Here is a 16,809-nt window from a genome sequence, read left to right on the forward strand (position 1 = left end):
GGTGGAAAAATCTTTAGGAAAATTCTTTTTCTTGTGTATCTCTTAGGCAGTGTTGAGGCAGCATATATGGCTAGCCGAGTAGATAAAAAGGGTAAAGTGACGGCAGAAGACCAAGGAGAAAAAAATACAAGGGGCTTAAGTACAGTACATAGATTGTTAAAGCAAAGCAGAATGAAACAATGTTACTTAAATGGTAGTATGGTCTAGTAGTTCAGAGCAAGGGGTTTGGACCTTGGCTGCCGGGATTGGAATGAATCCCCACCTTGCTAGCTGTGTGACCTTGGGCAAGTAAGTTGTTTAATCTCTCTGGGTCTGTGTTTTCTTCTCTTTAAAGTGAGGATAATAATAGCACCTATCCCATGCATGTGGGGCTAAAATAAATTAATACATCTAAAGCATATAGCGTTTGGTGCCTCTCTTATAGGAAGCGCTGGGTGTGTGTGCTATTTCTATAGTGACATGGCCAAATCACCGCTCTGAAGGCAGAAGAAGAAGGCTAATTTCAGTCTGTTTACCTCATGTGAATAATCTTCCTGCTTTGAAACTTACCACATTCTACCCTAAATTACAGAATTATTTGTAAGCTCCTTAAAAGCAAAGGCTGTCTTCTTTGTCTTCCTCTTAGCACCCAGAAGAGTGCTTACATAACAGCCTGGCTTATACAATAGCTCTTTAATAATAACTATTTGGGGAACTGTAAAGGAGACAGAGTAGGTTGATCTATGAGGTTGGTCCCTGGAGGCCCTGTTCCTCAGGTTGGTGCCTGTGTACCTCTCACACTTTTTCAGCCTCAGCTGGCCTTTTCTGTCCCGACTGTGCTTCACCTGACCTTTGGTCCCTCAAACCAGCCCTCTTTCCCAGAGCCAGCTTCATGGGCACGAAGCCTGCGCAGTCGCACAGGCCCCCACACTTGGTTGAATGCTCTATCATCTTGGGGTGGCTGGGTGGCTCAGTTGGTTAAGTGTCTGAATCGTGATTTCGGCTCAGGTCATGATCTTGCAATTTGTGGGATTGAGCCCCGCAAGGGGTGCCACGCGGACAACGCAGAGCCTGCTTGAGATTCTCTCTGTCCCTCTCTCTGCCCCTTCCCTCTCTCTCTCTCTCTCTCTCTCTCTCTCTCTCTGTCTCTCTCTCTGTCTCAAAATAAAAAAACAAACATAAAAAAGAGAGAGAGAATTCTCTACCATCTTGAAATTAGCACTTTTTACATAAGGAATCTCAGGTTTTGTTTGTACTGATCCTGCAAACTATGTGGCCATTCACGCTCCTTCCCATCCTGTGCTCCTTGTTCCCTCTGCTGGGAGCACTTTTTCTCCCCACTCTTCTCTGGCTAACTTACTCCTCAGGTTAATTGTCATTCCTCAGAGACACAAGCAAAATTAGAGCCACGTGCGTTATTATCTGTCCACCTTGACTTCTCCCTCACGGTGCCCACCTCACTTTGTAAGTGCAGTATCGACTTAAATCGTGTGATTACGTCTTTAAAGGCTCTCTCCCCACCAGACTGAGCTCCTTGAGGGGACAGACTGTGCATTTGTTCCTGGATGGCTGCGCCAGCTACACAGTAGGGAGTCAAGAAGTATTTGTTGAATGAGTGAATGAGTGGATGAATGGGTGATTTTTAAAAATGCAAACTAGATAATAAGTTTTCCTTCCCATCTTAAAAAGGGATGTATAAAAATGGCAGTGCAATCGTGCACGTTGATACTCTGCTGATGCCAATTAACCAATTTCCTTACTGCCTTTAAAGGTACATGAATACAGAGAAGGCTCCCCTTTCTCGCTCTTTTCCACTCTTTGTCCTTCTCAGCCTGGTATATTAAGGTTGAATCTTTCTAAAGACAGAAGTACTCTGATTGTCTTAGCATATTAGTCTTGAATGAAATGTCTTCTAGCATAAATGTCCCTGGTCTTCCACCCATTAAGAGTACTTTTAGCAAGAGATACGTATTTACTTTTGTTCCATTTGCCAATGACAACCTGACATAAAAGTACTGTTTCAGATTCCTTAGCATTCAGCGGTGCCAGGGTCAGTGTTATTATAATGAACGTAGCATTTGATGGTAATAAAGAACAGTGTCCTGCTTGGCTCCCCCACCATTCCTTCTCCTCTGTATCATTGTCTAATTTTAAATAAGCTTAATTAGCTCTCTTTGAATGAATACCTGTATCGGCTTTCTGCGGCCCAGTTTTGGGACTACATCTGGTTAATCTACTCCCTGGACTCAGACCAACACCATTCAACATGTAACCAGATTTAGCACATTACCTTCCATCTTACAGTCTTAAGTTTTAGCACTTGATGGTCATTCTGTTATTTTCCAAACTCTGTAATAAAAATTTTAAGTGATCGATCTCCAGCCAAAACCTTACTCAGAAGTAGAATTTTACTTGAGACATTACAGAGGATGTTGAGCACTTTCCCCCAAAATAAAACAAATACCACCATCCATTATGGTACACCAACTTAGCATATGCGTGCTTCTTAATTTTCACAAAGAGAAAAATAGAATTTTTATAACTCAATCTAAAGTTGAGGATATAGTGAGATAAGAATTCTTATTACTTAAAAGAAAAACGGGCAAAAGTGTCTCTTTTTTTCTCTCTCCTTCAAGTGCAAGGAATCTGAGAAAAATAGATTTAAAATCCAGCAGAAGGAGTGCTAGTTGCTAGTGAACCAGCTGCAGCTGTGGCGTGTGGGTGAAGAAAGGAACCTGGCATTTTTTTGTACAAATCAGGATGTGAAGCAGTGGGAACAGAAAGAAAGAAATACAAGAAATAATACACAGAGAAGAAAGGCATTCTCAATGAAGCTATAGGCTCCCCAAAATGTTCCATCTAAGTGTTGACTGATTCCAATACCTTAAGGTAATTTGCTTTATGCTGTAAATCTCCTGGGTGGTTTATGCCTCAGTACTTTTTTTCAGACAGCTGAGAGAGGAGAAAAATATATGATTTCAATCTGCCCCCTCTTGAGACTTTATGAAATTCTACGCAGACTTCTCCCAGAGTTAAATTCCTGTTTCAACCACCCCGGGGTCCATTTGACCTTCTCTTTTTTCTGGCTTGTCCAGAAAATTCAGGTTGAAGATGTTTATACTTTTCTGAGCTCCCCTACTTGATGCTAGGTAATATGGCAGATGTCTTAGGTTCATTATCTCCTAGTCAGGTGTTTATATAAAATAGTATCTCCACCATCCTGCAGCTGATTAGCTTGGTCCATTGCAGCAGGCTACTGATGAGGCTTAGCAAAGGCCCTGGATTTGAGAGCTGCGTGTGCTGGATACATGACGGGCAGTGTAGATGACAGGCATGTGACAAGTAAGGCTTGACGTTGGTGTCAAAAGACCTGTTGGGTCACTTGTTATTATGGTCCCTCTTCATATTACTTAGTCTTCCTCATTGTGTAGAATGGGTACAGTTAACCCATTTTGGGGCTTTGTGAGGCTTAGGGAACACAAACTATGTCAAGTGCTCTGGCCAGGGCCAAGGCATGCATTATTGTGCTCAGTAAAAGGAGATGGTTATAGTAGTGTGATTTGTGTTACCCCCTTTTTAAAACATAAATGATGGAAGCTCTGAATAAGAGGTTTAAATGATTTGCTTCTAAAATTACATAGTATTCAACAGAGAGGGATTTCAAATGTAAGCCTGTTCAACCCTAAACCACCTTACATATAATTCTGTTGCTTACATATTTATTCTTGAAGTGCGTGGTTTTTCTCTTTTTGTTTATTTATTTTTTAATTTTTTAAAAATGTTCATTTATGTTTGAGAGACAGAGTATGAGCAAGGGAAGGGCAGAGAGAGAGGGAGACAGAATCCAAAGCAGGCTCCAGGCAAGCTCAGAGACTGACACAGGGCTCAAACTCACAAACCATGAGATCATGACCTGAGCCGAAGTCAGACGCTTAACCGACTGAGCCACCCAGGAGCCCCTGGTTCTTCCCTTTTCAAAACTTGACTTTGTCCTTGTAGCCAAACTGTTTATGTAATAGATTCTTGAAATATTTTAGAACATTAAAAATAGTCCTTCCTAATCTTACAAATTTATTCTGTCCTAAAGTTTATTTATAAATTGGTTGTTTGAAACACAGAATGGATATTTCTTTAGAAGTTGGTGGTCATATTCTCAGGCCAGTTCATTAAAAGCCTCTGTCGCTTGTCCCCCATTCCCTTAGCACTTGATATTTTAATCCAGTGGTTTTCATTTTTTTTTTAATATTTTTTTTTATTAACGTTTATTTATTTTTGAGACAGAGAGAGACAGAGCATGAACGGGGGAGGGTCAGAGAGAGGGAGACACAGAATCTGAAACAGGCTCCAGGCTCTGAGCTGTCAGCACAGAGCCCGACGCGGGGCTCGAACCCACGGACAGTGAGATCGTGACCTGAGCCGAAGTCGGACGCTTAGCTGACTGAGCCACCCAGGCGCCCCAATCCAGTGGTTTTCAAATGGATAACACAGTATGGCAGAATTGCCTGAGCTTTATAAAATAGGAGGTGCTTAACCATACCTTAGACCTTTCAATTAGAATCTTGGGGTGAGTATGCTGAATCCATCCCAGCAGAAGCAATGGCATCCTAAAAATCTGAGATAGGACAGAATATGTGCAGAAGGAAGTAAAAGAAGTCCAGTGTGGCTGGAACAGAGACTGGTGACCCCTAAATTCTTTTGATTATGCAACCCTGTTGGTAAAAGTAATTTAAGCACATACTTCCAATATATGTCTCTTCACTTTTTAAATAAATTAATGTGTACTTTAATAAAATAGGCACAAAAGTAGACATTTTTAAAAGATGAGGTTAAAAAATAAAAATTAAAAAAATAAGGTTAGAAAACAGAACTAGAAGTTTGAATAATTGCCTTTTGCATCTACTTAGATACTTCCATGTGCTCCCTGGGATGGGAGCCCCACTTTTGCAAAATACAGGCATAGGCAGTGAGGGGGAAAAGCAGATAGAGACCAGATCCTATATGATCAGCAGAGCTATGTCAAGTATTCCTCTCTTTATCCTAAATGCAACAGGAAGCATTTGAAAAATTTAGGTAGAGGAATGACAACAGATTTGCATTCTGAAAAAAAAAGGTTGGCTGTCCTATGGAATAGGTTTGGAGCAGAGCAAGGACAAATCCAGGGAGACCACTTGGGAGGTTATTGCAGTGATGAGAGGAGGTTATGGGTTAAACTAGGGCAGTGTCATTGAGGTTCAGGAGAAGAAGACAAACTAGGAGACATTTGGAGGCATGTTCTGTAGAATCTAGTGAGTGATTTCATGATCCTCAGTGGGAGAGGGGTCACTGCTGGGTTTCTGGCTCAAGCGTCTGGATGGAAGATGAACAGTGGGAGAACTGGTTGGGGGTAGAGAGTGGGTGATGAAATCCAGTTTAAATGTCTCTTATGTGAAATATCCAAAAGATGATGGGAAGTTAGCAGTTGGATATGTAGGTTGAGCTCAGTAGAAGTCCTGGGCTGGAAACTACAAAAGAAGAGCTGTCAACGTATGATAGTAAATAAATTACCTCCGGATATTATCTATTGATAGGAAGGCTCGAGCTTTTTATGGACCGAGGAGTTCCATAAAAATAGTATGCAAGATTAGATTCATAGGACTAGAGACAAGGAATTAGAAATGAACAGACAAGGGGTACCTGGGTGGCTGTCAGTTAGTTGTCTGACTCTTGCTTTTGGGTCAGGTCATGGTCTCACAGTTTGTGAGATAGAACCCCAAGTCTGGCTCTGCACTGGTGGCTTGGAGCCTGCTTGGAATTCTCTCTCTACCCCTCTCTCTCTGCCCCTCTTCCACTCATGCTTGTGTACTCTTTGTCTCTTTCTTTCTCTCTCTCTCTCAAAATAAATAAACTTAAAAAAGAAAAAGAACAGACAAGCATTTTGTATAAAATGCCACGGTTTCTGGGAATGCAAGCTGGTGCAGCCACTCTGGAAAACAGTATAGAGATTCCTCAAAAAACTAAAAATAGAACTACCCTACGACCCAGCAATGGCACTACTAGGCATTTATCCATGGGATACAGGTGTGCTGTTTTGAAGGGACACATGCACCCCAAAGTTTATAGCAGCACTGTCAATAATAGCCAAAGCATGGAAAGAGCCCAAATGTCCATCGATGGATGAATGGATAAAGAAGATGTGGTATATATACAATGGAGTATTCCTCGGCAACCAAAGAGAATGAAATCTTGCCATTTGCAACTACGTGGATGGAACTGGAGGGTATTATGCTAAGTGAAATTAGAGAAAGACAAAAATCCTATGACTTCACTCATGAGGACTTTCAGAGACAAAACAGATGAACATAAGGGAAGGGAAACAAAAATAATATAAAAACAGGGAGGGGGACAAAACAGAAGAGACTCATAAATATGGAGAACAAACAGAGGGTTGCTGGAGGGGTTGTGAGAGGGGGGATGGGCTAAATGGGTAAGGGGCATTAAGGAATCTACTCCTGAAATCATTGTTACACTATATGCTAACTAATTTGGGTGTAAACAGAAAAAAAATCTGAAAAATAAAATGTTACGGTTTCTTAAAGTTACTATAACATTGGGAACAGGCAGCTTGTATGAGAATGTAGTAAAGAAAGTAGAAATGGATATTTCAAAAGCTTTCATGATACTTTGATGAGCATGCTACATTCAGGAGTGAGCCATGAATGTTGGATAGTGACTCACATCATACAATTATTCATTAATGAGTCCAGGAACCTGTCACAGGTGTGTGCACCATTAGACTTGAGTGATTGGAAAGCTGAACACGCCAGACGAGATGACAGCAGTGCGGCACTCAGGAAAAGAATGCCACGTAGTTTGATGTCTGTAAGCCTTGGGAGCTCTGTCAGTTACAAGAGAAAAGTACTTTCCTTGTCTCCACTGCCTTAAACCATTGTATTCCTTCCTAGAATACAGATTGCCAGAGGCGGGGGATGAAATGGGTAAAAGGGGTCACAAAGTACGAACTTCCAGTTATAAAATAAAGAAGTTCTAGGGATGTAATGTACAGCATGGTGACTATAGTTAATAATACTCTAATGCTCATCTGAAAGCTGCTAAGAGGGTAGATCTTACAAGTTCTCATCACATAAAAGTAATTCTTGTAACTATGTATGGAGACGGATGTTAATTAGACTTGCTGTGATCCTTTTGCAATATATACAGATCTTGAATCCTCATATCGTACATGTGAAACTAATATGTTATCTGTTAACTGTACCTAAATAAACGAATAATACAATTGGGGCGCCTGGGTGGCTCAGTCGGTTGAGCGTCCGACTTCGGCCCAGGTCGTGATCTCACGGTTTGTGAGTTCGAGCCCCGCACGGGCTTGCTGCAGTCAGCACAGAGCCTGCTGAGGATCTTCTGTCCCCCTCTCTTTCTGCCCCTTCCCTCATTGTGATCTGTCTCTCAAAAATAAATAAATCTTTAAAAAACAAAGAATACAATTAGTAATCATTTATAGGCTCATATGTTCTCTGAAGGTTACCCCCACCAATCCTGTGGGGTAAAAATGTCATTGACTATGTTTCCTCTTCATCCTAGTGCTTAAAAGCTCAACAAGACTCAAAGTAGCTTCATTTGCTGAACACTGTGAAGAGGATTAAGTGAAGCCTCACAGGACATGGCCCTCCTCTCTTGACTCCTTCCCATCTATTTCTTCCCAGGAATTTAGGCCACTGCAAACTGACTGCTAGAATTCTGATCGCCGCTGATCCACTTTCTCTCCAGATTTTGACGGGTCCTTGCAGAACTAACTCTGAATTAGAAATTCTCAGCCCCCTGTACCCCAGGTCACCAAGAAATATGCTACCATAGTTATCTATTTGTTTCTCTCTCTAATGATTAATGTATTAAATGGGATCATTTATATTCATTCTAAGAAATTATCTGAAGTGAGCAAGAGTAATACATAATTTCTAGTACCTTTGTCTTATTGATTTTTAGGCACTCAGACTCCTGACCAGCCAGGAAAATATTAAAGAGATCCTAGCAGCCTTTTTATTTAAATAGTGGCTTACTGTGCCAGTATTTGCATCCATTAATAAATATTTTTGTGTCTTTCATCTTTGAAATAGAGAAGCAGATTCATCAAGCTTTGAATAATACATCTGACAAGTGACTAGCCCATTGTTAAAATTTAGCACAGGGGAAATGCTACTTTTTAATTGGTCAGGAAAGCTTACATAAACCAGTCATAATGAAAATCCTCCTCACTGGAGTGTGCCTTCCCCTCCCCCCAAAAGAATTTCTTCTTGATCACCCTTGTATCTTTTATGAACATATGTACTTATATGCCTTTTATTGCACTTGCAAAACTATATGGTAATTAGACACTTACCTGGCACTACATCAAGACTTTCAGCTTTTTTTTTTTAATGTTTATTTATTTTTGAGAGAGAGAGCACGAGCTGGGGAGGGGCAGAGAGAGAGAGAGGGAGACACAGAATCTGAAGCAGGCTCCAGGCTCTGAGCTGTCAGCACAGAGCCCGATGGGGGGCTCGAACCCACGAACTGTGAGATCATGACCCAGAGTCGGATGCTTAACCGAGTGAGCCACCCAGGTGCACCAAGACTGTCAGCTTCTTTTTTTTAAATTTTTTTTTCAACGTTTTTTATTTATTTTTGGGACAGAGAGAGACAGAGCATGAACGGGGGAGGGGCAGAGAGAGAGGGAGACACAGAATCGGAAACAGGCTCCAGGCTCCGAGCCATCAGCCCAGAGCCCGACGCGGGGCTCGAACTCACGGACCGCGAGATCGTGACCTGGCTGAAGTCGGACGCTTAACCAACTGCGCCACCCAGGCGCCCCGACTGTCAGCTTCTTGAGGAGCTTTCCCTTCATTGGTCCCAGGCAGTAGAGCAAAGTGGTTGAAGAGGGCAGAAACTGGAGGTAGATGGTGGCCTGGATCCCCGCTCTGACTCTCCGTTTACCAGCTGTTTGATCTTGGGAAAGTTACCTCTCTTCAATTCCCTTATTTGTAAAGTCTAAATAATACCTCACAGAGTTGTTGAGAGGCTTAAATATATAATTTTCTAAATTATAGCTTTAAAAACGTTAGGGAATTCTTTGACATGCAGACACTCCATGTTTCTCTGAATGCCAGTTACTGCCGATCAAAAACAGCGCGGAAGGATGCGGATGTCAGAATGTACGAATGCAGCGCTGACTACCTTGAATGCCAGCCCAGGCCTCCCCTTGGCTTTCCCAAAGCACAGTCAGAGCCCTTCAGCACAAAACCCACTTTTTCTCAAGTGTCTACCCTTTGTGCCTCCCATTACCCACTGTCCTCCCCTCCCTGTTCGGAAAGCTGTATTGGACATCCTAATTGTAACAATGACTGGAGGGCACTACCAGCATTTGATAGGTGACATCATAAATGGGCCAAGGACACTCAGGGCTCACAAACGGGAAGTGGAATCTAATACAACCCAAAATCTTTCCACCCAAAATGACAATAGTACTCCTACCTCGAGAAACCCTAGTAGCTCCTAGATTCTTTTCTCTACTTAAATTGGGAATCAACTTTTCACAAAACTGATGCACAATTACATAAGATCAGCCTGTGCCAGAAACCATGCCATGTACCTTGCAGAATGTAGACCAGGTTGAAAATTCTCCACACATACAATCTGCTGTGTTGTGTCTCTTTCCTCTTTTCTGTGTGTGAGTTTCCCTTAGGTTAATGTGATGGGTGTGCTTCCAGTTTGTTACTTAAGAGTTCTAGTGGGGCGCCTGGGTGGCTCAATCAGTTGAGTGGCCAACTCCGCCTCAGGTCATGATCTCACAGTTCGTGGGTTCGAGCCCCGCGTCGGGCTCTGTGCTGACAGCTCAGAGCCTGGAGCCTGCTTCCGATTCTGTGTCTCCCTGTCTCTCTGACCCTCCCCCGTTCATGCTCTGTCTCACTCTGTCTCAAAAATAAATAAAACATTGAAAAGAAAAGTTCTATTATTCCATTATTTACAATTCAGACTTTAAGATCTGTGTTGTTTTAGGACTCCTAAACTCCTTAATGTATAAAGAGCACATTTGATAATTAGGAGATCCAACAAGATCATGTGTGTAAGAGAAGAAGTATGTTTTATTAAAAATAACTAATGTTGGGGCACCTGGGTGGCTCAATCGGTTGAGTGCCTGTCTTTGGCTCAGGTCATGATCTAATGGTTTGTGGGTTTGAGCCCCGCGTCAGGCTGTGCTGATTGTGTGGAGCCTGCTTGGGAGTCTCTATCTCCCTCTCTTTCTGCCCCTCCCAGCTTGCTCACTCTTTTTCTCTCTCTCTCAGAAATAAACATTAAAAAAAATTGGGGTGCCTGGGTGGCTCAGTTGGTTAAGTGACTCTCTTGATTTCAACTCAGGTCATGATCTCCTGGTTTGTGGGATTGAGCCCTGCATTGGGCTCCACACTGGGCATGGGGCCTGCTTAAGATTCTCTCCCTTTCTCTCTGCCCTTCTACCACTCATGCTATTTTTCTCTCAAAATAAATAAGCTTTTAAAATATTATTAAAATTTTTCAAAAAAATAACTAATGCACGTGAAATTTAAGTATTAATAAGGAGTACTCAAAATAATGTAATAAAAGTAAAAATAAGGCAATAGCCCAGCTAAGTGTGATTAGTGAGATAAAGATTATTAAGGCAAGTTCATCTAAAACTAGTTGATATATGGGTCACCTGGGTGGCTCAGTCAGTTAAGTGTCAAATTCTTGGTTTCGGCTCAGGTCATGATCTCATGGTTCATGAGTTTGAGCCCTGCATCAGGCTCAGTGCTGACGGTGCAGAGCCTGCTTGGGAATCTCTCTCTTTCCCTCTCTCTCTCTGTCCCGCTCCCACTCACATACACACACTCTCTCTCTCTCTTTCTCAAAATAAATAAACTTTAAAAAAATTAATTGACATACAACAAAAAATTATAAATCTATATATATATGCACATATTTTAATTCTATTAGAGTCATACATAAAAATAAGAAATATATGCTTTAGGGGGTGCCTGGGTGGCACAGTCGGCTAAGTGTCTGACTCTTGATTTCAGCTCAGGTCATGATTTCATTGTTTGTGAGATTGAGCCCCAAGTCGGGCTGATGGTGCAGAGCCTGCCTGGGATCCTCTCTCTCCCTCTCTGTCTGCCCCTCCCCTACTCACACTCTTTCTCTGTCAAAATGAATAAATAAGCACTTAAAAAATATATATGCTTTAGATGAAAAGAAGAGGGAGAGCATGGGAAAAGAAAGTTGAACATATTCTTTAGTCTTCCTCTCCTACATCTCTAACTGAGGCCAGCATGATGAACATTGAAAGAATAAAGCAAATTAGTAACTATTGTATTTTCTTCTTCCTGGTTATTGAAGGTCACCATGGAGCACTCCCCCACCATTCCCTTACCACCCCCTTTCCCTTAAGTTCATAAAGCTCTTTTCTGTGTATTTCCCGATAACAGCTGAATAGAACCCATTTTCATCAGTAAATGGCAGGTGACTGCATTGGTGACCAGGACAGGAGTTAATAAAGCCTCTCCAGTGATTTAGTGTGATCGTCAGGGGAAGAGATGAAAAAGGCCCCTTGATTTAGTGCATGTCCTTCAAACTGCTGTTCATGAAATCATTTTAGAAGGTTTGAACAGGCATTTAAACAACGGAATATGATAAAATGTAATAGGAAATATCAGCAGGCATTGTACAGATCCTTAGCAAAATCTGAGATTTAAGAAATACCACAACTAGTTGCCATCAGTGGTGAGCAGGAGAAGGCAGGAAAGGACTGAATGAGTCTACACACTGGTCTGGGGTGGAGTTGTTTTTATCTTTTGCTTACTGCTATTCTGATACTTGTAACACAGGAGCTAACAGTATATGGTTTATTTTATGTTGACATAATTTGCAAATGGTTATAAAATGAAGGGGGCAGGGAAGTTTTTATCTTGCTTTCAGCGAAAGTGTAAATAAAAACTTTCAACTGAGTTTTGTTTATAAACACGTGGTAGCTCAGTCGATAGTGGTTATGACTTATAATATGTTGTATTGGTCTCCTACTGTCACCTAATTTAGAGACTTTAAAGAGCACAAACTTATGATTTTACAGTTCTGTAGGTTAGAAGTCTGACAGGGTCTCACTAGGCTAAGATCAAGGTGTCAAAGGCGCTGCAGTCCTTTCTGAAGGCTGTCTTTGCCTTTTCTAGCTTCCAGAGGCTTCCAGAGGCCCCCATTCCTTCACTCAGGGACCTCTTCCTCCATCTTCAAAGCCAGCAATATTGAATTTCTTTGGCTTTTCTGCAATAGTCACATCTCCTCTGATTGAAGTCTGGAAAAGTTCTCCTCATTTAATGACTTTGTACGATTCCATTCAGTCCATCCAGAAAGTCCAAGATAATTTCCCCAAGCCAAGATCCTTGACCTCAATTACATCTACAAAATCCATTTTGCCATGTTAAGGTAGCATATTCCTAGGTTCTGGGGATCAGGGTACAGACTTCTTTGGGAGGCCATTTTTTTTTTTTTTTTTTTTTGTCTGTCATAGTTGTCTATATTGACTCTTGCTTCCAAAATATTTTTCTTGTAAAATAAATTTATGTAAGGAAATTAGTTGATTTAAGGAAAACATAGTAGAAAATGTGCTTGGACATGGCAAAAATAATGAAAATGGCATTCAAATGACTAAAGTTTGGGAAATACACTTCCCCTGACAGCCCAATACCAGAAGAGACTATAGGCCAGAGAGACGGGAGACCCGCCCAGATCCCAGTTGCTCTGCCACAACCAGCTGGGTCTGTCCAGCCTTCTCAGCCACATGGCTTCACTTTCTTCATCCTGAAGGTGGGGATTATACCAGCCAGACGGTCTCCAAAGGTCCTTCCACATCCAAATTCCTAATTCTATGTAAATGGTTATGTTATAAATTTAAATGTCAGGGTTAAATATATCATGAAATATATCTAAATGTCATGTACTATTCATAAGATTAAAACAAGGGTTCTGTTTTAAATGCTTGCTTCCCCAAATTTAGTTGTTAAGTCCAAAATGTCAGGCCTTGGCTGATTATTTCAATGATCGCTGTCATACTTGTGAGAGATTGTCTTGCCAGGGTTTTTCTATTCAAAGGTTGTTTGTTTTTAATAAACACCATTTTGAACTGGTGAATACTTTTATCATTGCTCTTATCAAACAATTGTGGATTTTTGGAGGACATTTCCTGAACTTAGCCAAATAGAGGGAGGGAGTATTAGGTAGAAGATGAACAGTTGGTGAAAGAAGTCTCCCAAATTAGGTAGACATTTCAAAGGATTGGTGATTCGGAGTGCCTGGGTGGCTTAGTCAGTTAAGTGTCTGACTTCGGCCCAGGTCATGATCTCACGGTTTGTGGGTTCGAGCCCCACATCGGGCTGTGTGCTGACAGTGCAGAGCCTGCTTGGGATTCTCTCTCTTTCTCCCTCTGTCTCTCTCTCCCTCACTCTCTCTCTCTCAAAATAAATAAATAAACTCAAAAACTTAAAAGGATTGATGATTCTTCAAGTGCACACTTATGTTAAAAACATTTAACAAGGGGAGAGATACCTCTACTATTCTTGAGATAATAAGTTGTTTCACTTCTGGTAATTCTTGATGACTTTCTGTTCTTTTAATTAAAACTACATATTAAGGAGGTATTTATTCCTTTCTCTGCTAAGAAAACCTTCAAGCTCAATATTATATTCCCTAAAATAAAATCAATTTTGTCCTGAAATGCAGTTTGAAAAAACTGTGACAGGCTGTGTTCTTTGATTATCTCGTAAATAACAGTTTCATATCAGCTCACCTTCCTCCTGCCCCCTCTCCTCTTTCATTTTGTGCCAATCACAGGTGGATGCTCAGTATCACCCCGCAGCACAAGATAAATAAGCTTGGAAGGTTTCCTAGCAACATATTGTTCTGGGAACCTGCTCTGTTTCCCTGAACTCGATGAAGCCAAATATCTTAGAATCTCAGCCAGATGGGCAAGGATGAGATTATTGAGGGTGTTTAATGCATTTTTTAAAAAATTTCACATTGAAATGAACCTTTTAACATAAGTAGCAAGATTGACTTTTAAAGGGATACTTTTTTACGTGAAAAAAAATTCTGTAGCACTTGGAATTTGAGAAATATGGTTTTAGAAGAAATGCTCTTTGAAGCACGCTTACAATGTGTCATCCAGTCATTGGTGACTGGATCCATCGTAGAACCGGCTGGGAAATACTTCCACATAGGACTGCTGTTCAGTTGCAGAAATCCTGACTTACTTCCCATATTGAAGGTAAATGGCCGCGGGAGGAAGCACCCTCCTTACAGAACTCCCTTCTCCCCTTGAGCCTGCTCCCAGGAATGCCCAAAACACCTGTCCCTGCTTGAAGCTCTGAGACCTTCTTCTTCCCTTTTGCCTCGACTCCAGGGCTACCGGTGCTGGAGATTTGCCAGTTCATTTTAAGAGGCTGGTTTTGGGTTTTGGAGTGTATGATTAATAACACACAGGGGAAAGAAACCTAGAGGAAATGGAGGCTCCCTATTAAAGTCAAGAAAAAAATCATGTTGCTGCTGTTTTGTTGGCACACGACCATGTATGTTTTCCTGGTTTGTCTGATGCGCTTGAGGCCACACGGCCAGCAGGTGGTGCTTCCCTCTCTTTTGCACTCTGGTTGGTCGGGTGGACTGTTGAAGGTATCTGGAGATGGAGTAAGACAAAATCAGTTTCTCCTGACACTTGCCAGCAGTGGTTTTGTGATTCAGTGACACCCTGAAAAATGTCCTTACTTCTTGCCCGACTGGGGAGATATTCCCCCATCAGCCAGATGAATATTGTCATCATGTGGTTGTTGAATTATGATAATCCACTGTCTCAAATTTGGACTGAGTTTGTGCACCTTCCCAGGTGTGGTAAGAAGCAGGTAATTCCAGTATTTCAGAGTGCTCCTGGATGGAACAGAAGAATTAGAGTAAGATGGGGCAGGACACATGGCGTCTCTGCTTTGTATTTAACACATTCTCTGGCCAGATTCTCACACACTAATTACATGTTTTTTAAATACCATATTTTGAACTTGACGAGAAACACTCTATTGAGAGAGCCTCATCTGGGCCAATGTCTTAAATGGATATCATGACACAGTGACTTAAGTAGATGTCATGACAGTTACTGAGGAGCATCAACGCACATCCCTGCCTTCAAGTTCCTAAGAATCTAGAAAAATAACACATTTGTTATCTTTAAAAAAAATTAGGCAAACCTTTTCTTCCTCTCAAGTAACTTACTTGAAGACCTAAACATTGAATAAAGATTTTGATGTTGAAAGGAATTCTATCATTTTGATTGTTCAAGGAAAGCCTAAAAGTAGACTTAATCTGTTATATGGAATATAAGAGGTTATAATACGTTAATTTTATTGAATACTTTAAAAAAAGATTAAAAAAAATATCCAGGAACTGGGGCACCTGGGTAGCTCAGTCAGTTAAGCATCTGACTTCGGCCCAGGTCATGATCTCATGGTTCGCGAATTTAAGCCCCCATCGGGCTCTGTGCTGACAGTGCAGAGCCTGGAGCCCGCTTCAGATTCTGTGTCTCCCTCTCTCTCTGTCCCTGTCCTGCCCCTACTCACACTCTGTCTCGGTCTCTCTCAAAAATAAATAAACATTAAAAATAATAATAATAATAATAATAATAAATATCCAGGAACCACACAATATTTTAGATACTTTGCCTGTGTTACAGCATTTAATTCTCCTGACAGACATTTTGAAGGAGAAATGTATTTGCCTGGCATATTACAGATGAAGAAATTCAGGCTAAGAGAGGTTAAGTACCTGTTTGCCAAGAGGTTTCATAGTTAATAATAAAAAAAAAAAGGTAGGCATTCAGACTTTGATCCATCTAGTGCCAAATTCTATGACCTTTATACTATGTTAAGTTTATTTGTTTATTTTTAGAATTTGAAGATTCTGTAAGATCTAGTCTTTTTCCAGTAAACAGACTACTGTCTTTTAAAGATGACACAATTGTAGCAAGAAATAGATGAGTCGTTTAGATGATTTTCTATTATCTCATTACAGCACAATGATTCTGTTATTTCTTGGGAGTTTTCAGTGACAAACTTTAGAATCTTCTTTCTCGCTGGATGGTATATTGACTATTTAAATATGTTTTTGTTGCTCAGTTTTTTTATTTTTATAAAATAACTTTCATTTTTAACCTGGTAGAAGGCTATGAATGAATGTTACTTAAAAGTCTTTAGAGTTAATAGCACTGTTAAATACATTTACAAGAAAAGTTGTGACGTTAACAATATTGCAGAACAGAAATGGACGGACTGTAGCCCATGTTTGTAAATAAAGTGTTGTTGGAACACAGCCACTCTGATTTGTTTATGTGTCACTTGTGGCAGCTTTTTGTGCAGTAACAACAGAGTAGGGGAGCCGTGACCTAGACTATGTGGCCCACCAAGCCTAAAATACACTATCTGGACCTTTACAGAAAAAGGTTGCAGATTCTTGCTCTAGAGTCTAGACTTCTTCCCCCTCTCCTTTGAGTTGGGTGTGCTCCATTAGAATGCCAGAGACTTAAGTGGGAAACACATCAGAAAATGTTTTCCTAAAGAATCGCCTTGTCTAACGTGCTTTTTCTCTAATCCCTGCAGGTACCGACCAAGAAACTGAAGAAATATGAGAAAGAATATCAGACAATGCGAGAGAGTCAGCTGCAACAAGAAGACCCAATGGATAGATACAAGGTATGGGCGGCAGGGGTCACCCGTCAGAGCAAAGTGCCTTCTGCACCCTAAGGTCGCAGTAAGTGTG

The 16,809-nt window shown here is 41.0% G+C and overlaps 1 protein-coding gene across 12 annotated transcripts in view; it reads left to right on the forward strand.

Moving 5' to 3' along the window:
• RABGAP1L (RAB GTPase activating protein 1 like) overlaps positions 1 to 16,809 on the forward strand; it is a 758,910-nt gene that overhangs the window by 707,097 nt on the left and 35,004 nt on the right. For 11 of the 12 annotated variants that reach the window (XM_058701185.1, XM_058701181.1, XM_058701183.1 and 8 more), the window contains one exon: positions 16,650 to 16,742. In XM_058701185.1, the coding sequence (XP_058557168.1) occupies positions 16,650 to 16,742 (93 nt within the window). Of the gene's footprint in view, positions 1 to 14,113; positions 14,279 to 16,649; positions 16,743 to 16,809 lie in introns of those variants that run through there. The other variant, XM_058701188.1, reaches the window with a different exon arrangement.

This window comes from Neofelis nebulosa, chromosome 15 (assembly GCF_028018385.1).
Source record: "Neofelis nebulosa isolate mNeoNeb1 chromosome 15, mNeoNeb1.pri, whole genome shotgun sequence".
Lineage (NCBI taxonomy): Eukaryota > Metazoa > Chordata > Mammalia > Carnivora > Felidae > Neofelis > Neofelis nebulosa.